The 21,433-nt window shown below is 40.9% G+C and overlaps 2 protein-coding genes across 2 annotated transcripts in view; both read right to left on the bottom strand.

Annotated features, from left to right (window-relative positions):
* The window catches only part of LOC115148785 (3-methyl-2-oxobutanoate dehydrogenase [lipoamide] kinase, mitochondrial), a 30,285-nt gene extending 22,833 nt beyond the window's left edge, over positions 1-7,452 (bottom strand). The window contains exon 1 of the mRNA XM_029691010.1: positions 7,060-7,452. Coding sequence (XP_029546870.1) covers positions 7,060-7,302 — 243 coding nt within the window. The 5' untranslated portion in view covers positions 7,303-7,452. The remainder of the gene's footprint in view (positions 1-7,059) is intronic.
* An 11,278-nt stretch (positions 7,453-18,730) lies between these two features.
* On the bottom strand, positions 18,731-21,063 carry polr2j (RNA polymerase II subunit J). Its single transcript, XM_029691009.1, has 4 exons — positions 20,909-21,063; positions 20,274-20,363; positions 20,008-20,182; positions 18,731-19,303 (listed from the first exon to the last, which is right to left on the bottom strand). The coding sequence occupies exons 1-4, from the start codon at positions 20,959-20,961 to the stop codon at positions 19,268-19,270; spliced, it is 354 nt and encodes a 117-aa protein (XP_029546869.1). The 5' UTR covers positions 20,962-21,063; the 3' UTR covers positions 18,731-19,267.
* Positions 21,064-21,433: the final 370 nt, after the last annotated feature.

Genomic DNA, 21,433 nt, shown 5'->3' with positions numbered 1-21,433 from the left:
TGGATCAACATTGTAGTTACGCCACAATACTAACCTAACTGACAGCGTCAAGAAGGAAGCCTGTACAGAATACAAATATTCCAAAACATGCAATAAGGCATGAAAATAAAACTGCAAAAAATACCCCCCCCCCCCCCCCCCCAAAATGAGGCAAACATCACAGTACCACTTCATATTTTCAAGCATGGTGATGGCTCAATCATGTTATGGATATGCTTGTCATCTGCAAGGACTAAGGAGTTGAAGATAAAAAAATAAAACGGAATAAAGCTAAGCACAGGCGAAATCCTGGAGGAAAACCTGGTTCAGTCTGCTTTAACAGACACTGGGAGACAAAGTCACCTTTAAGCAGGACCATAACCTAAAACAAGAAATAATTTAGTCCTAAATATTTTAACTAAAAGCATTGTATTTGGGACAAATCAAGTTATGTATCACTAGTAGAAGTCGACCGATTTAATGAGGGCCGATTTCAAGTTATCATAACAGAAATCGGTAATCTGCCTTTTTTGGATGCCGATTACATTGCAATCCACAAGGAGACTGCATGGCAGGCTGACCACCAGTGCAGCAGCAAAAGGACCTTGTGGTTGCAAGGAGCCAAGGTAAGTTGCTAGCTAGCATTAAACTTATCTTCACATAATCACTAGTTAACTACACATATGTGCCTAACCATAAACATCAATGCTTTTCTTAAAATCAATAGAGGGAAGTGTAATTTTTTAAAACCTGCATATTTAGTTAAGAAATTCATGTTAGCGGGCAATATTAAGTGCAAGCAGAGTATATGCAGTAGTTTGGGCCACCTGGCTCGTTCCAAACTGTGTGAAGTCCATTTCTTCCTAACAAAGACCGTAATTAATATTCCAGAATTGTACGTAATTATAACATTGAAGGTTGTGCAATGTAACAGCAATATTTAGACTTAGGGATGCCACCCTTCCGATAAAATACAGAATGGTTCCGTATTTCACTGAAAGAATAAACTTTGTTTTCTAAACGATAGTTTCCAGATTTGACCATATTAATGACCAAAGGCTCGTATTTCTGTGTGTTTGTTATATTATAATTAAGTCTATGATTTGATAGAGCAGTGGTAGGCAGCAGCAGGCTCGTAAGTCTTCAAACAGCACTTTACTGTGTTTGCATCAAGCATTGCTAAGAGCTGCTGGCAAAGCGCTGTTTATGACTTCAAGCCCATCAACTCCTGAGATAAGGCTGGCAATACTAAAGTGCCTATAAGAACATCCAATAGGCAAAGGTATATGAAATACAAAAATTGTATTAGAGAGAAATAGTCGACGTGTCATAATTCCAATAACTACAACCCCAAACTTCTTAACTGGGAATATTGAAGACATGATAAAAATGGAACCACCAGCTTTCATATGTTCTCATGTTCTGAGCAAGGAACTTAAACATTATATTTTTTACATAGCACAAATTGCACTTTCACTTTTCTCCAACACTGTTTTTGCATTATTTAAACCAAATTGAACATGTTTTATTATTTTCTTGAGACTAAATAGATATTATTCATTATATTATGTTAAACTAAGTGTTCATTCAATATTGAAGCAATTGTCATTACACACACAAAAATCGTCCGATTAAAATCGGTTGCGGCTTTTTTTTGGTCCTCCAATAATTGGTATCAGCGTTGAAAAATCATTAAAAAAATAAATAAAAATCGGTCGACCTCTAATCACTAGATTTGATTTACTACAAGATTAAGGGTATACTGTGCAACTTTCATAAGGTCTGGATGCCATATGTAATACTGTGCGACAAAAGGAGTCTATTGAAAACAGGGATTTCCATTTAGGCAATCCCTAGCCCTGGGAGTCTGCCGTACTGTTTGTTGGTTGTCACTCTGGTCTTGGCCTAACACACCCGAAACTAATGATGAATGTTTTCATTAAGTTCCTAAAGCTGACAGGGGTGTGTTGGGTGCGGCCGGGCAGTGGGCCCCTAGGGCAGGATGGGGCAATTCAGCTATATTGTGTGCAAGTAAAAAAATGCTCTACAGTACTATTAGGCCTATGATATGAATTAGTGCCCTCTGTAATTATTGGGACAGTGAAGCATTTTTCCTTATTTTGGCTCTATACTCAAAGTTCGGATTTGAAAACCAAACTGACTATGAAGTTAAAGTGCAGACTAACCTCACATTAAAGCTGTCATTTTCATCCATATCGGGTGAACCGTTAAGAAATTACATAACTTTTGTACATAGCCATGAATGAATCGTGAATAATGATGAGTGAGAGTTCGACGCACAAATATCATACCCCCAAGACATGCTAACCTCTCACCATTATAATAACAGGAAAGGTTAACATTTTTGGTATGATGTGTCTAACTCTCCCTCATCATTATTCACAATTCAGTCAGAATTATGCATAATCATGATAACCTGAGGTATATAGCCATCTATGAATGAAAAATGGGGTACAACATTGCACAGGTCTTATTTTAATAATTCCAACCAGAGTGTCATAATCACATGGCAATGTGTAGGCAGCCTGGCATTATTCAAATGTCAATAGCTCTTCAACCACTTGACTTAGCAACCTTATTTAAAAACTGTTCATTATTCCTTACAAAGAAGAGGCATATGGCACAACCTTTGGTTAACAAAAAAACAAAACATAAAACTACAAGAAAGATTACTGACTTACAGTTCATAAGGAAAGTCAATTTTAAAATACACTTCAAAATAAAAACTGCAACATGTAAAGTGTTGTTCCCATGTTTCATGAGCTGAAATAAAAGATCCCAGAAAATGTTCCATATGCACAAAAAGCTTATTTCTGACTCAAATTGTGCACAATTTTTTTTTACATCCCTGTTAGTGACCATTTCTCCTTTGCCAAGATATGCCACAAGTCAGGTGAATGGATCAAGAAGCTGATTAAACAGCATGATAATTACACAGGTGCACCTTGTGCTGGAGAAAATATAAAGTCACAAATGTGCCGTTTTATCACACAATGCCACAGATGTCTCAAGTTGAGTGAGCATGCAATTGGCATACTGACTGCAGGAATGTCCACCAGAGCTGTTGCCAGTGAAATTAATGTTAATTTCTCAACCATAAGCCACCAACATCATTTAGAGAATTTGGCAGTATATCCGACTGGCCTCACAACAGCAGACCATGTCTGGGCAAACGGTTTGCTGATGTCAACAGAGTGCCTCATGGTGGCTGTGGGGTTATGATATGGGCAGGCATAAGCAACGAACCACCAACACAATTGCATTTTATCAATAGTAATTTCAATGCAAAGACACCGTGACGAGATCCTGAGGCCCATTGTCGTGCCATTCATCTGCCATCATCACCTCACGTTTCATCATGATAATGCACGGCCCCATGTTGTAAGGATACGTACACAATTACTGGAAGCTGAAAATGTCCCAGTTCTTCCATGGCCTGCATACTCAGACATGTCACTCATTGAGCATGTTTAGGATGCTGTTCTGGATCGACGTGTACGACAGTGTGTTCCAGTTCCCGACAATATCCAGTAACTTCACACAGCAATTGAAGAGGAGCAGGACAACATTCCACAGGCCACAATCAACTCTATGCCAAGGAGATGTCACGTTGCATGAGGCAAATGTGGTCACACCAGATACTGCCTAATTTTATCATCCACGCCCCTAGCTTTTTTTCTTTATAAAAAGGTATCGGTGACCAACCGATGCATATCTGTATTCCCAGTCATGTGAAATCCTTATTTCAGGGCCGAATTAATTTATTTCAGTTGACTGATGTCCTTATATGAATTAACTAAAATCGTTGAAATTGTTGCATGTTGCATTTATTTTTGTTCAGTGTATATGAAAAATCACTCTGGTGCTCATTACATTTTGTTTGGTGCCTAACATTTTTTAAGTTGGAAGCAGTGTGTATGTGTTTGTGGGAGAGAGAGCGGTGTGTGTTTATGAGAGCGAGAGACCGAGAGAGTGTGGGAGGGAGTCCATGTGGGTCTGTTTACTGAAGAGTAAAGAAGATTTCATGCAGTGTTTTCACCTTACTGCCACAATTACATGCAGATCATTAGAAATGGAAACTCAGCAAAAAAGGAAACGTCCCTTTTTCAGGACCTTGTCTTTCAAAGATAATTGAATTCTTACAATTAACTTCACAGATCTTCATTGTAAACGGTTTAAACACTGTTTCCCATGCTTGTTCAATGAACCATAAACAATTAATGAACAAGCACCTGTGGAACGGTCATTAAAACACTAACAGCTTAGAGACGGTAGACAATTAAGGGATTGTAGGCCTGTTGTAAGGCAGGTCCTCAACCAGACATCACCGGCAACATCGCAGACCAGAAAGGACTGGCAAAAAGTGCTCTTCACTGAAGAGCCGCGGTTTTGTCTCACCAGGGGTGATGGTTGGATTTGCGTTTATCTTTGAAGGAATGAGTGTTACACCGAGGCCTGTACTCTGAAGCGGGATCGATTTGGAGGTGGAGGGTCCATCATGGTCTGGGCGGTGTGTCACAGCATCATCGGACTGAGCTTGTTGCAGGCAATCTCAATGCTGTGCGTCACAGGGAAGACATCTTCCTCCCTCATGTGGTACCCTTCCTGCAGGCTCATCCTGACATGACAATGCCACCAGCCATATTGCTCATTCTGTGCATGATTTTCTGCAAGACAGGAATGTCAGTGTTCTGCCATTCCCGACAGAAATGTCCAGGAACTTGCAAATGTCTTGGTGGAAGAGTGGGGTAACATCTCACAGCAAGAACTGGTAAATCTGGTGCAGTCCATGAGGAGGCGATGCACTGCAGTACTTAATGCAGCTGGTGGCCACACCAGATACCGACTTACTTTTGACCCCCCCTTTGTTCAGGGACACTTATTCCATTTGTTAGTCACATGTCTGTGGAACTTTTTCAGTTTGTCTCAGTTGTTGAATCTTATGTTCATACAAATATTTACACATGTTAAGTTTGCTGAAAATAAAAGCAGTTGACAGTGAGGACGTTTATTTTTTTGCTGAGTTTATATTCCTTCCTCCCATCTCTCCAGCCAAATCACAGGTAGGCCTTGGCAAATATGAGCAAATCAGCCATTCTATGCAGTATGCTATTAAACAGTTTGAAGTTAAATTCTGTGTTGTAATGAGTAGAAGTGGGAATATCAGTGACGGTTGTTTGAAGCACCTGCGGATAATGTTTAGAAAACCGGAACTGGGGGGGGCACCAGGCAACAGAATTTTCCCCCTGTGGTACCCCATCCATACTACTTGGTATCGTGATACTTGGCCTGGTATCGTTAGTAAAATGTTGGTATAGTGACAACACTATTCCTTATACACTGAGTGTACAAAACATTAAGGACACCATCCTAATATTAATACATTCAATGTCATCTTGGTAAGCAACTCGTGTACATTTGTCCTGCTTAAAGATGAATTTGTCTCCCAGTCTGTTGGAAAGCATGTTTCCCTTTCAGATTTTGCCTGTGATAAGCATAATACAATTTCTACTCATCCTTAAAAAAAAAAAAAAAAAATCCCTAGTCCTTGCAGATGACATGTATACCCATAACACGATACAGCCACCACCAAGCTGGAAAATATGAAGAGTGGTACTCTGTGATGCGTTTTCCCCAAACCTAACGCTTTGTATTCAGGACATAGTTAATTTCTTTAACAAAGGTTTTTTGCAGTATTACATTCGTGCCTTGTTGCAAACAGGATGCATGTTTTAGAATATTTATATTCTGTACAGGCTTCCTTCTTTTCACTTTGCCAATTAGATAAGTATTGTGGAGTAACTACAATGTTGATCCATTTTTTTTATTTTACTAGGCAAGTCAGTTAAGAACAAATTCTTATTTTTAATGACGGCCTAGGAACAGTGGGTTAACTGCCTTGTTCAGGGGCAGAACTACAGATTTGTACATTGTCAGCTCGGGGATTCGATCTTGCAACCTTTCGGTTACTAGTCCAACGCTCTAACCACTAGGCAACGCTGCCGCCCCATTAAAAACTCTGTTTTAAAAGTCACCATTGGCCTCATGGTGAAATCCCTGGGTGGTTTCCTTCCTCTCCGGCAACTGAGTTAAGGGCACCTGTATCTTTGTAGTGAGTGGGTGTACTGATACACCATCCAAAGTGTTATTAATAACTTCACCATGCTCAAAAAGGGACATACAATGTCTACAATTTTATTTTACCCATCTACCAATAGCTTTCCTTCTTTGCGAGGCCTTGGAAAATATCCCACATCTTGGTGGTTGAATCTGGAATTCACAACTGGGCAGAGGGACCTGACAGTTAATTGTATGTGTGGGGTACAGAGGGGAGTTAGCCATTCAAACGTAATGTTAAACACTATTGCACACAGGGTGAGTCCATGCAACTTGTGAAGCAAATGTTTACTCCTTAATGTATTTATGCTTGCCATAACAAAGGGGTTGAATACTTGACTCAAGACATTTCGGATTTTCGTTTTGAATTTGTACAAATGTATAAAAACAAATTCCACTTTGAGATAATGGGATATTGTGTGTAGGCCAGTGATCATTTAAAATCATTTAAACTAAATTTGGAGAAAGTCATGGGGTGAGAACACTTTCTAAAGTCACTGTATGTAGCTCAAATCGTTCGCGAGCTATGGAAGTTTGAAGGTCCTAATATCTGTCGAATCTCGAACCAATTTTACCAGGGTTTGACAAATGTTTGCCGTGTGTCGAGAACATACCCGTGTCGTTCATGTCACTCCCACTAATCTGAAACTAGCAAAATATATATTTTAATAAACTATCGAGCCCGCAAACGTGATACTTTGTTCATAATTCTTCACATCGTCATAATCTTTCATATGGTGGTTACAGTTGCTTACTTCTTGGGGCCCAAGGCAACGCACCAAACATTCTTACCGAAGATATTAGCTATGTTAGCTAGTTAACCATCCGTTCTAACTCGCTAACGTTAGCAGCTAGTTATGTATTACTGTAGTTAGCTATCTAAGGACAGTGCCGAGGCTTACTGGTCAAAAAGGGCAAGTCAGAGGAACGGACTTTCCTTACCTTTTCTGTCGAGGCATCGATTGCAGACTGGTTGTAAAACGACGTGACGGTTTTTGACCTCTCTCGTGCCAGTTCTGTATGTCCCTGTATTGAAGATGTAGAACGAAATAATTTGCTGTCTGTTGAGATGGGGGTGATTGTTTTCGTGATGGGGGCAAGCAAAAGCTTGCTCAGCGTCGGGCTCGTGATAGTAGAACCACAGCCCAGCATCTCGAACGCAGTACCTGTCACTCTACGACGCATTTTGGATATATATTTACAGGAAAATCCTGTTCTGAGGTTGTTCAAATTATTTGATGGACGTAGGTAACCCTTGTGATCGTGCACAAAGGCACGTATCTGATTACAGTGAATCTCATGAAGAGTACGGAAGGGTCACTTTATAAAGAGATTGACCAGTCTGCAACAGTGTTTTTCAGAAGACGCGTCGGTTTAACCAATCGCAGAGAGGAGAGGCGGGGAATGGTGTATTGCCACGCCCACATCCTATTGTCCGTAAGGTTTGTGTGCGTGCACAGAATAATGGGAGTATCAAGAAGAGTGGGAGCTTCTCATTTGCATTTCCTTGATTCCTCGAGTCCTCTCTTACAGCCTCCCCAATCCATTAAATGTGAAAATCAGTGGAGGGACCTCTGACCTTCTCATCAAGTGGGCTTTGAGGAGGCGGCAAGGAGAGTACGATAGAAATCAAGGAAATGCACCTGATTATATCAATGTTCTTCTCCTTGGCAAATTTTAAATGTTTATAAATAGGAATCAAATGCATACTTCTCATTTATACAGATTTCATTTTGGCATAGTCCTCAATCACATGCAATGAATTATTGTGCAACAAATTTAGCAATGCAGCAGTTGAGCAAAAGAAAGAGAAAACTACTTCCTGATTCTCCATCTAATTAGTTTGCAAATAAAACAGTCTCTTAAAATAAAAACAGTATATCATGAGGTAAGTTGAATGAGGTTTATATTTTTTTAAGTGTAGGGTTTTGTCATTATCTATATCATATTTTGAGACGTTTCCCCACAAGGTGCCACATGTTGATCTGTCCTTTAAGAAATTGCTCATGCTCCTGTGAACCGGTTTACGTTTCCCATAGAATAAGGCGAATTCGATTATGCTGAGCTGCGGGGGATCCGGTTCATCGCCCGTGACGTGAGGGCTTTAAAAATGTAACCTTTATTTAACTAGGCAAGTCAGTTATTAAGAACAAATTCTTATTTACATTGACGGCCTACAAATAGAACAGTAATCTGCGCCGCTCGCTCATGTCAACAAGGCAGCATGGTGCATCATCTAGAAACATCTATTTTCCATAAAATATATGTTTGAATTTTCAAACTAGTTTTCCCTGGAAAGGCAGAAAAAGCGTATTTTGAAGACACAATCCTACTCATTACTCCTCGTGCTTAATTACGTTAATTACGGGCTTTGAACGGGGCACCTGGCACACGCCTGGGAGGCAGCCCGGTTCCAAAACGAATGCAATCAACTTTCACTCTGCACAAAAAGACGGTAGGGCAGGCTGGCCCACAAGTGACGAGAGTGTGAAGTAACACAAGCGTAAACAAAAATTATCCTTCCAGGGAAACAACCCAGTACTTTTATTCATGAAAATAAACAGAATGCGCCACAGCGCTGGGTAACAATAAAACCCCAACCAAAAACCTAGTTTTTCTTTGAGCCTTTCCACAAGGGTCTTCCGGTCCCTCTGCAACCGGACAGCTAACCTGTTTACCGGCGTATCAAACAAAATAAAACATAAATCCAACAGGCTTGTCCTTCCTGTGGTCAGGTCTACGGCCAAGTAACGTCCGGTAGGTTCCTGTCCAGTTGGGTTCGATATCCCTCACAGCGTTGGCGGACTCTGAATGTCAGCTCTTGCTGATCCAGACCAAAAACAGATCTGGCCAAAACCAAGCCACCACCCAACCTCCAAGCTAATTATATCCAGATGTGTGTAATTAGGCCCTTAACCTTCCAGGCCACCCTATCTTGTGGCCAGCAGAAGTAGCCAACGTCAGGAATATACCGGCCTTCACACACCCACTAACCATTTCTAATTATTCCTAATTTTCTATAATAAAAATAAATAAATCGTTTACATATGTAATCTCATACTTACAACATCAGAAAACTATAATCCATTTCAGTATTCAAAATATATAAAATTAACCTGAAAAATTACTCAATGTCACACTCTTGTGGCGAAGGAATATAATACACCTAGAATGTACCACACGTTTTCCTACACTGACAAAACCAGGCTAAATACGCTGGCTGGTGTTCATGAGTTTATAAAATATATACTTTATTCATTTGTAAAACTGAAATTCGGCAAATAACATATAAAAAGTTGCTTATTTGACTCCAAACCAACAACATAAATAATAATAACATAAATTGCTAATGTACGATGTAAAAGGTGGATTTTATGATGTAATGTCAACTTTATGCATTTCTATCCCGGGACCATTACATTTTTCATAAATCTGCTGTGAATTACCTAGAATCCCATTCCTTTATCAGTGAGTGTATTAGACAATGTAAACACATTCATCTACCAGGAGGTGGCATAATACCCACTTTATGCAGGAATTTACTTGATTATACCATTACATATGCATATTCGTATGCATCTTCAGTACAATTAATATATAAGATTGACCCATGTTTTTAAGAAATAATTTTCAAGCATCAACAACCCCTGCATCAAAATCAACTAGTCTAATAGGTGCTGCCTGACGAGGAGGGGAGTGTAAATTAGGGAGGGTACATTTTAGCCGTGTTAAGGTGAGGAGTCAACAGTAGAGTGAGGTCAACCAAACAACAGAAAGGTGCCAAGTCAATACCAATTCCCAATAGCATTGAATAGCTTCCTTTCCTTACTGATCATCACTGACCTGAAAGGACTTGGTTGAAGCGATACTGGCAACACCTATCCAGTATTTATACCCATCAGTGAACATTAAGAAAATTAGCCCAGGAGAAGTTCTCTCTGGTCATCAGGAGGACTCTGCCCTTCTCCACACTTGCTGTCTGAGCTCGGGGTCCATGGCCAAACTGTTGATAGTGGGACCTTCCATTGGGCCCTGTCCTTTCCTCACAGGTGACGGCCATTCCAGAATCTGCAATTCCCCAAACAGCTCATTATTAGACAGTCAAATGACATGGAAAACATGTATCGTTTCAGTGACAAAGGATGACTTTAGACTGACGGTCCTTGCTATGTGGGATCCATGTGACATCTTTAGATGGTGACCACCATTCCCATTAATTTAGGATTGAGACATATAGCTGGATATACACAGCAGATAGCTATGACATAGATTCATCTCAACAGTAGACCACTTTTAAGGTCTGAAAACCCCTGACAAAATTAGGTTTTGGAGTAAACTATCACTTTAATAAAAAGTTTCACTAATAAGTACCTCTGTGGCAGGAATTGCTTAACCACTCCTGGAGTCCACACAAAACATGAAACATGACATAATACAGAACATTAATAGACAAGAACAGAACTACATAAATAAATAAAAAATTACAAAAGGCACACGTAGCCTACATAGCAATACATACACACAAACTATCTAGGTCAAATAGGGGAGAGGCGTTGTGCTTTTTTATACCAGGTTTGCTGTTCACTTGAGCAATAATAGCTCTATATAGTATAATACTGTATGCTTTCTTGTATTTGTTCTGGATTGGGGGACTGTGAATTGACCCCTGGTGCATTGTCTGGCGGAGCAAGTATGTGTGTCAGAGCTGTGTGTAATTGACAATGCCCACAATTTGTGATTTTCAACACATTGTTTCTTATAAAAAGAAGAAGTGATGCAGTCAGTCTCTCCTCAACTCTTAACCAAGAGAGACTGGCATGCACAGTATTTATGTTAGCCTTCTGATTACAATGAAGAGCAAGACGTGCCGCTCTGTTCTGGGCCAGCTGCAGCTTAACTAGGTCTTTCCTTGCAGCACTTGACCACACAACTGGACAATAATCATGATAAGTCAAAACTAAAGCCTGCAGGACTAGCTGTTTGGAGTTTGGTGTCAAAAAAGCAGAGCGTCTCTTTATTATGGACAGACCGCTCCCCATCTTTACAACCATTAAATCTATATGGTTTGACCATGACAGTTTACAATCTAAGGTAACGGCAAGTAATTTAGTCTCCTCAACTTGTTCAACAGCCACACCATTCATTACCAGATTCAGCTGAGGTCTAGAACTTAGAGAATGATTTGTACTAAATACAATGGTCTTAGTTTTAGAGATGTTCAGGACCAGTTAATTACTGGCCACCCATTCCAAAACAGACTGCAACTCTTTGTTAAGGGTTTCAGTGACTTCATTAGCTGTGGTTGCTGATGCATATATGGTTGACTCATCAGCATACATGGACTCACATGCTTTGTTTAATGCCAGTGGCAGGTCATTGGTAAAAATAGAAAAGAGTTGAGGGCCTAGAGAGCTCCCTTGCGGTATACCACACTTTACATGTTTGACATTAGAGAAGTTTCCATAAAAAAAAAAACTTTTGAGTTCTATTAGATAGATAGCTCCGAATCCACGATATGGCAGAGGTTGAAAAGCCATAACACAAGTTTTTTCAACAACAGGTTATGGTCAATAATATCAAAGGCTGCACTGAAATATAACAGTACAGCTCCTACAATCTTCTTATTATCAATTTCTTTCAACCAATCATCAGTTAATTGTGTCAGTGCAGTACATGTTGAGTGCCCTTCTCTATAAGCATGCTGATAGTCTGTTGTTAATTTGTTGACAGAGAAATAGCATTGTATTTGGTCAAACACAATTTTTTCCAACCGTTTGCTATGAGCTGGCAGCAAGCTTATAGGTCTGCTGTTAAAACCAGTAAAGGCCGCTTTACCACTCTTGGGTAGTGGAATGACTTTGGCTTCCCTCAAGGCCTGAGGACAAAGACTTTCTTCTAGGCTCATATTAAAGATATGACCAACAACGAGCGATCTAGAGAGCCACAAACCCGGGAAAATCCACAGTCCCAGCCACAATGGCTAACCTCGTCGCAGGCTGTGTTCAAGCCCTCAAGAAACCCCCCTAGCTTGATAGGCAGCTAGTTAGCAACTAGGCTAGCTGCTATGCCAAATAGCTCCTCAGACCCTGCCTTAGTCGGCAGGATCGCTGGACAGAGAGTAGCAGTCCCAGCAACTGATGAGGGTCTTGATTTTCGTGTTTTGTGTCTCACAATTTAAAAGGATAGTTAACGATCTTGAGAGTGAACCCTTTAATTGTTTCATCATGTCTGTTTGATGGGTTCGATCAGTGCCATTTACACCGTATGATGTGGTCTTGACGGAAACAGTTACATGATGTGACATGCAGTGATGTACTGTGACATGTTGCCATGTTGTTGTGACATGTTGATGTGTTGTTGTGACATGCTGTGCCCTGTTATGACATATGGGCAGGTGTTGAGGGACAGGCAGGGGATGTCTGTGCTGGACCACTGCAGTTCCACCAGGATCACAGCACACCTCCTCCTTATAATTGTTGGGGCGCTGGGCTCGCGTGCCAATCCAGCTAAACCGGTAGATAGAGCCCTGCCCTAAGAGGGAGAGAGCGATATAAAAGAGGTGGACAGAAAGGTAGGACAAAATGGAAATGAGGGATGTGGAGGGGAGAGGGAGGGGCATAACGCGAATGTCTATCAACCGAAAAATTGCAAGTAAGAATCTCATGGACAACTGACATTTCAGCTAATTAGAAACTTCTCAACTACAGTACTTGCTACTTTGCTACCAAACTCAGCAAAAAAAGAAACATCCTCTCACTGTCAACTGCGTATATTTTCAGCAAACTTAACGTGTAAATATTTGTATGAACATAACAAGATTCAACAAATGAGACATAAACTGAACAAGTTCCACAGACATGTGACTAACAGAAATATAATAATGTGTCCCTGAACAAAGGGGGGGGGGGGGGGGGGGTCAAAATCAAAAGTAACAGTCAGTATCTGGTGTGGCCACCAGCTGCATTAAATACTGCAGTGCATCTCCTCCTCATGGACTGCATCAGATTTGTCAGTTCTGGCTGTGAGATGTTACCCCACTCTTCCACCAAGGCACCTGCAAGTTCCAGGACATTTCTGTCGGGAATGGCCCTATCCCTCACCCTCCGATCCAACAGGTCCCAGACGTGCTCAATGGGATTGAGATCCGGGCTCTTTGCTGGCCATGGCAGACCACTAACATTCCTGTCTTGCAGGAAATCACGCACAGAATGAGCAGTATGGCTGGTGGCATTGTCAGGCTGGAGAGTCAAATCAGGATGAGCCTGCAGGAAGGGTACCATTTACATTTACATTTACATTTTAGTCATTTAGCAGACGCTCTTATCCAGAGCGACTTACAGTAGTGAATGCATACATTTCCTAATATTTTTTTTTTGTACTACCACATGAGGGAGGAGGATGTCTTCCCTGTAACGCACAGCATTGAGATTGCCTGCAACAAGCTCAGTCCGATGATGCTGTGACACACCGCCCCAGACCATGACGGACCCTCCACCTCCAAATCGATCCCGCTCCAGAGTACAGGCCTCGGAGTAATGCTAATTCCTTTGACGATAAACGCGAATCCGACCATCACCCCTGGTGAGACCAAAACCGCAATGAATCAGTGAAGAGCCCTTTTTGCCAGTCCTGTCTGGTCTGCGACGTTGTTGCCAGTGATGTCTGGTGAGGACCTGCCTTACAACAGGCCTACAAGCCCTCAGTCCAGCCTCTCTCAGCCTATTGCGGACAGTCTGAGCACTGATGGAGGGATTGTGCATTCCTGGTGTAACTCGGGCAGTTGTTGTTGCCATCCTGTACTTGTCCCGCAGGTGTGATGTTCGGATGTACTGATCCTGTGCAGGTGTTGTTACACGTGGGATGCCACTACGAGAACGATCAGCTGTCCGTCCTGTCTCCCTGTAGCGCTGTCTTAGGCGTCTCACAGTACGGACATTGCAATGTTTTGCCCTGGCCACATCTGCAGTCCTCATGCCTCCTTGCAGCATGCCTAAGGCAGGTTCACGTAGATGAGCAAGGACCCTGGGCATCTTTCTTTGGTGTTTTTGAGAGTCAGTAGAAAGGCCTCTTCAGTGTCCTAAGTTTTCATAACTGTGACCTTAATTGCTTACCGTCTGTAAGCTGTTAGTGTCTTAACGACCGTTCCACAGGTACATGTTCATTAATTGTTTATGGTTCATTGAACAAGCATGGGAAACAGTGTTTAAACCCTTTACAATGAAGATCTGTGAAGTTATTTGGATTTTTACAAATTATCTTTGACAGACAGGGTCCTGTAAAAGGGATGTTTCTTTTATTACTGAGTTTTCTTAGCATGTTAGATAACTCCAGCCCAGCCAGCCAGCCAATTTACGTACATAATAATAGAAAATGCTCTGATCAACAGATTTTTACGGAAATAGAAACAGTGATCTTTGTAGTCTCTCTATATCGGTGTACCCTCAAAGCTCAGAGCTATGTCCAGCAGTTGGGAGCCCAAGTTTTGAAGCTCTCCCCCAGACAGGAACTCAGCTCCCTGTTGGTAGCCTACTGCACACCCTGCGCTCATGGATGTCATGTCTGTGGATGGCATGCTTCCCTCTGTGCCTTGCTTCGTTGTATACCACCACAAGGGATCCGCAGGGAAGGTGCACAGCCACCTTGACCTCCCTGTGAACCAGTTTTGTCTGTCCCTTTTCCAGGGACATTGTGAGAGTGGTGTCTGAGAGCAGCTTGACCCTTACTAAAAAAAGATTGCAGTATAACTGCAGTATGCTGCAAATACTGCATCCCAATTTTTTTTTTTTACTGCAGTAATTTTGCAGTGCAGTATTCTGCAATTACTGCGCCCAAAATACCACAGTCGACTGCAGTTTCAAAACTGCAAAAAAATGTAAGGGGATGGTGACCAGACGCTAACCCCATGGACAGCTGTCATCCAGGTGGGGGTTGATGGCAGACACGCTGGGGGTGGTAATTGTCGTGACTTTACTTTCATTAATCTGATGACTTACTTATCTAATCAACTAACTATGTTTAATTGTTACCCGATTTAAATGAATAATCTAACAATTAACTCATTAGGATTTGGGGCACCACGAGAGCGGTTCTTTAAAGAGTTACCATCTCCCAAATTAAACTCTAAAGGTCTTTACCTATCACATCCATAAACAGTCAACTTATTAATCATAACCTTGTATCATATCATCATTCTGAACAGTCGTAACCTTGCATCTGCAAAAACCTGAGCCTTACTTATGGTCCAGTACTACACAAATTGGTTTACTTATTTATTTACTAGCTAACTAAATGGTAACACAGGATAAACATACACACTTAATGCATTAGAAAGGTCCCTAGCGGACTGACAACGATATGGCTGCTTGTTACAAAAGATATGGAGAGTGCGAGAAAGAGACACTTAACATAAGTACATTTTGAAACTACTCTCACTTATACTTTGCACACAAACCGCCACCCGCTTTGAGTAAGAAATCATGAATGTATTTACGTGGAAATGCCTTTGTTTGCCATGTATCTTTCCTAATCGAGCCTTCTTGGAAAGGGTTGTGCCTTTTCGCAGCACGCTTGTAAGGCTCTGATTGTCCAAAAGGGGTCCCTACCCATCTTCTACTGTTCTCCTCTGCAGTCGTCCGGTATCTTGTCATGTAGTCCTGAACAGAACTACAGAGTTTATTCTACTTCCATTCACTCTGGAAGATGCTTCTATGAAGATAGGTGAGCAAGCCGTGTAGATGGTTCCGAGTTGGGTGATGAGAGTCACGTACTACGGTGGTTTGAGAAGAGTAGCAGAATGGTCCCACTTAAATTCACTTTTCTAGATACTTTACTTAGGACCGCTAATCAGCCGTACCAGTGATTGTCCGGGAGGTGACTTTATCGTCTCTACCTCTTTGAGATTCAAAGTTTAAACCACTTTAAACATGGGCTGCAGCTCAATGTCTTTCTGGTCTGATATGTTAATTCTTAACCCATAATTTTATACAGTTTGTTCAAAACGCTGACACGCTCTCTGACCTCTCAAGGGGGTGGTGACTACTTACTTGTACAAAGTTATACAAAACAATTTCCTTTTATAGTTTCTAAAATCTCACCCCTCTCAACAAAAACACTTTCATAATTGCTCATATTTCATGCACAATGCATCGGATGGACACTTCACACATATAGTATGTATACTTTCCAAGTTACAGTATTTCCTTTATACATTTTTTTAATAACATCGCAAAATAACAACCAAACCGACATCAGTGTTCTTTTAGGTCGCCTCTGACCATTCCCCGCGTTCGATGTTAGAAATATTGTTCCAGTATTTGCTTTAGAACGTGTTAGAGTTTCAGTGGGAAAAAGTCTGTGAAACAAAGGCACATTCCGTGGGTGAATTTGGAGAGAGAGCTGAATGTTCTGTCCTTGATTTACAACAGGGTGTGAGCTGTCAACCCCCACCAGTTCCCTTCTTCCCCCCTCTGTTAGTGAGAGGGGGTCTGGTTGAAGTTATTTATTGCAAAGATGATCTGACCTATTTGGATCCTCACAGGACGGTCATGACATAATCCATATCATACGTGGTCAGCTGATAGATGAAATACATATCCAGGCATTGTAAGATCTGGCAACGTCTAAGCAGTAGAATGCAACCTCAATCTTCTCAATTTGTCAGCTGGGATAATTAAGAGTACAGCGCCATCTCCCATTACTTGATTGAGGTACATTTTCTGAGCCATATCTCGCACCAGCTTCCTGGTGTCCACATTCTGGCATAGCACAGTTCCGACTAGAAAGAGAAGTAATGAACGTCCAGTAGGATGTGTCTATGTGTATATACATTACTCTTCAAAAGTTTGGGGTCACTTTGAAATTTCCTTGTTTTTGAAAGAAAAGCACAATTTTTTGGTCCATTAAAATAACATCAAATTTATCAAAAATACAGTGTAGACATTGTTAATTTTGTAAATGACTATTTTAGCTGGAAACAGCAGACTTTTTTTAGGGAATATCTACATAGGCGTATAGAGGCCCATTATCAGCAACCATCACTCTTATGTTCCAATGGCACGTTGTGTTAGCTAATCCAAGTTTATAATTTTAAAAGGCTAATTGATAATTAAAAAACCCTTTTGCAATTATGTTAGCACAGATAAACTGTTGTGCTAATTAAAGAAGCAATACAACTGGCCTTCTTGAGACTAGTTGAGAATCTGGAGCATGAGCATTTGTGGATTCGATTACATGCTCAAAATGGCCAGAAACAAAGACCTTTCTTCGCTCAGCCAAACTGAGCAATCGGGGGAGAAGGGTCTTGGTCAGGGAGGAGACCAAGAACCCGATGATCACTCTGACAGAGCTCTGGAGTTCCTCTGTGGAGATGGTAGAAACTTCCAGAAGGACAACCATCTCTGCAGCACTTCACCAATTAGGCCTTTATGGTAGAGTGTCTAGACGGAAGCCACTCCTCAGTAAAAGGCACATGACAGCCTGCTTGGAGTTTGCCAAAAGAAACCTGAAGGACTCTCAGACCATGAGAAAAAGGATTCTCTGGTCAGATTGAACACGATTGAACTTTTTGGCCTTAATGCCAAGCGTCACATCTGGAGGAAACCTGGCACCATCCCTACAGTAAAGGATAGTGGTGGCAGCATCATGCTGTGGGGATGTTTTTTTAGCGGCAGGGACTGGAAGACTAGTCAGGATCGAGGGAAAGATGAACGGAGCAAAGTAGAGAGATCCTTGATGAAAACCTGCACCAGAGCGCTCAGGACCTCAGACTGGGGCGAAGGTTCACCTTCCAACAGGACAAACTTGTTTTTGCTTTGTCATTGTGGGGTATTGTATGTAGATTGATGAGGGAAAATAACAATTCAATCGTTCTAAATAAGGCTGTAAGGTAACTTTGTGGAAAAGTCAAGGGGTCTGAATACTTTCCGAATGCGCTGTATATGTACAAATTACCTCGACTAACCTGTACCCTTGCACATTGACTCGGTACTGGTACCCCCTGTATATAGCCTCATTGTTTTGTGTAACTTTACTAAATAAACTAAAGTAAAATATATATTTTTTAATATTTTCTTAACTGCATTGTTGGTTAAGGGTAAGGGCTTGTAAGCATTTCACGGTAAGGTCTACTACACCTGTTGTATTTGGCGCATGTGACAAATTAAATTACATTTGTAAACTGACTGATATCTCATAGAACAAAATGTATAAGACCTAAGCATGTGTTGCCCTCAGACCTTATTTTTGGCATTCATCCCAAAACCCCATTATTTTCCCCCATAGGAATGGATGAAAAAACCAGAGGTAACTAATTTCCGTTTTTTAGGACTACAAGCTGGTGAGCTCTATAGGGCGGGGGGGGGGGGGGGGGGGGGGGTCGTCACTAGTTAACACAGCCACGAACCCTGCCTATTTCTAAAATGTTTATTCTTAAAATTCAATGTTTAACCCAAACTTAACCACACTGCTAACCTTCTGCCTAACCTGAAACTTAATGAAAACAAAAATTAGCTTTTTGGTCTTCATTTAAGTTAAGATAGACAATTTTGACTTTGTGGCTGTGCTAACTAGTGACAACCCTATTGGGGGGCTGGCTATAACATTACATGAAAATAAATATTACAAGAATGATTTATTGAAAAACAAACCTTAACTGTTCACTATTATTCTCAGAAAATGTAGGGCCAAATAAGGAGCATGTCGGGCATTGTAAAACTAAAGCATTTAACAGGAATGGATATCATGCTAAATATTTCCATGAAATAAAGTTTTAAACCATGCTTGTCATCTTTCAGCACATACCTAACAAACTACAGTATTGAATTCAAATGAATAAAACAACATGTGATTCTGTTTTGAATTAACCAATCCACTTTATGATCTCAGATTCTGTTTCAAATCACCAATTTCCTTACGTTTCAGTGTGTGAAAAAAGTATTATTTAACATATACAATTACATCCATTCTTGCAAATATGTTACCGTGGTCTAGAATGAAAACTCACTCAAAACGCCATTCAGTACTTTGTATACAGAGCCTGTGCCTAGCATGGCAGTAATGGTAAGTCCAAAACAGAGTCCTTTTATAGAATCCTGGTTAAATGAAATGTGATCTTCAAAGTGACATCTTCTTTCCCAACATTATGCACCAATCCTCATTCAATTCCTTCTTGCTTGTCTTTAATTGCAACCTGAAACAAAGATGAGAGATATGAATGTAGTAGTTACCAGTACACATTCTGCTGATTAAGTAGGTCCTTACTCACCAATTTGTATTATTATTAGTTTTCAAAAATACATTTCCATTTAGTCATTTAGCAGATGCTCTTATTGAGAGCAACTTAAAGTAGTGAGTGCATACATTTTCATACTAGTCCCCCATGGGAAACCAACTCACAACCCTGGCATTGCAAGTGCTATGCTCTACCAAGTGAGCCACACGCAACTTTTTAACCCAAATACATTTACATTTAAGTCATTTAGCAGGCGCTCTTATCCAGAGCGACTTACAAATTGTATTGCAGATGAGTGTTTCAGGTAAATTACTAAGCAAAGGTTGTTGGAAATGTAGTTAGCGCATACATCACAGGACAGGCTCGAGGTAATGGCTGGAGCAGAATTGGTGGAATGGTATCAAATAATCAAAACACATGGTTTCTATGTGTTTGATGCCATTCCATTCGCACCGTTCCAGCCATTATAATGAGCAGTCCTCCCCTCTGCAACTTCCACCGGCGTACATACATTTTTGGCAAAGAATAATATTTTCCACAACCAGTTCTAGTATAGAGGACAATCCATATAATATTATATATTGACAGCTCACTACAGTAGAACTGTTCCACGACATGTACTGATTAAGAGATGTGATAATGACGGTATCTCATGTACTCACCCTGAATCTCTCCTCCAACAAGGACAGCTCGCTGATGAGGTCAGTGATGGCATTAGTGAAAGCCTCCTGAGGACTATAGTCTGGTGTGGTCTGAACACGGATCACAATCTTGTGCTCCAGAGGATGAGGGACCTTGTAGCCAGCAAATAGCACTTGGGGGTCTTTCAGAAGTTGTCTGCAAATACAATACATTTTAGTTATGATTGAGGAGCTTCGCAATTATCATTGATTACACAAAAATCACAAAATTCAAGAATTGCACTCACTGTCTGATGATGTTACCAAGCGTGTGATCCTCTTTGTTCAACGTGAAGAGGCAGGCGTTAGGGACTTTTGTGTCCTTGATGATTGTGATTCTAAAAACATTTTTTGTAAGAGTATTTCACTTTCAGATTCATATTCAGTGGTAATGGCAGACCAATCATTGTGGCGTGTAAGTTAGCTAGCTAGTTTATGCTGAATTGAGGTAACATATAGTAGGCAACAAAGCCATAACTATATAACTCTGGTAGCCAGTAGACGCGAATTTGCTAGCTGATAATGCCTGACAGGACTTCCCTAGCAGATACTCTTTAGCCACTGACAAGGCACAAACATAGCATACTAGCTAACTGTCAGGCTATCAAATACGATATGTTGTAGCATGCTACCTATCTAACTACTTCCTGAAACAGAATATGGGATTCTCTTCTGAGAATCGCCATATTCAACGTCTCCTGTAAACCCAGATTATGGTTCAAATACCTGCTTACCTGGCAGTTAACTATGATCGCTAGCTAACCTAAACCAGAATAACAATAGCTAAATGAGCTAATCCTAGCTAGCTGAACGTTCTTGGAGGGAAACGTCAGCAAGGGATCAAGTAATAATATGTTACAGTAGCTATATGTATAAAACGTACTTCTTTTCCCCTTCAAACAACAGAAATGACTCGAATGCCGGTGGCGCGTTCATATTTGAACAGTTAGTTATCTACGTAGTTGCATATAAGAATGCAGAAACAGCGAACACACACCACAGTTCTTGAATGAGGGACTCAATAGCTGGTGGGACCAACTTCCGGTAGTGTTTATTATCAAGGGATTTCAAAATAAAGGTCTTCATACAAGATCTGTGCGTCTTGAGTAAAATCATAGAAATTATTGAGCCCTTATCAATGACGGTCTGGACACCAACCTGTACCTCAAAAAGAGAATCAGAAGACGACTAAGGGATGCTTCAGAGTCTGAATTGAGAAGTGCATGGGACGATGAAGGAGAAGAACCTGAAAGAGATGAATAGGGAGGACAAAGGGAGGATAGGCACGGAGGTAAGGGCACTAATCCAAATGATGAAGAGAAACTGCAGCGAAGGTGATCTTGAGGCAGTAAACCTGGACAGCTGGCTGAATGACCTCAAAAAGTTGAAAGTGGCCTTGGAAATGCAC

The sequence above is a fragment of the Salmo trutta genome, chromosome 15, assembly GCF_901001165.1.
Source record: "Salmo trutta chromosome 15, fSalTru1.1, whole genome shotgun sequence".
Classification (NCBI taxonomy): Eukaryota; Metazoa; Chordata; class Actinopteri; order Salmoniformes; family Salmonidae; genus Salmo; species Salmo trutta.
The sequence above is the reverse complement of the archived record's forward strand: the minus strand, read 5'-3'. Positions and strand labels throughout refer to the sequence as shown.

What these genes read in the sequence shown, in the direction of transcription:
- polr2j (XM_029691009.1), bottom strand. Translation starts at nt 20,961, where the DNA reads ATGAACGCGCCACCGGCATTCGAGTCATTTCTGTTGTTTGAAGGGGAA. An exon ending in TTGTTTGAAGGGGAAAAGAA is followed by an intron (nt 20,364 to 20,908) that starts GTACGTTTTATA and finishes AAATGTTTTTAG; the next exon opens with AATCACAATCATCAAGGACA. An exon ending in CTTGGTAACATCATCAGACA is followed by an intron (nt 20,183 to 20,273) that starts GTGAGTGCAATT and finishes TTGTATTTGCAG; the next exon opens with ACAACTTCTGAAAGACCCCC.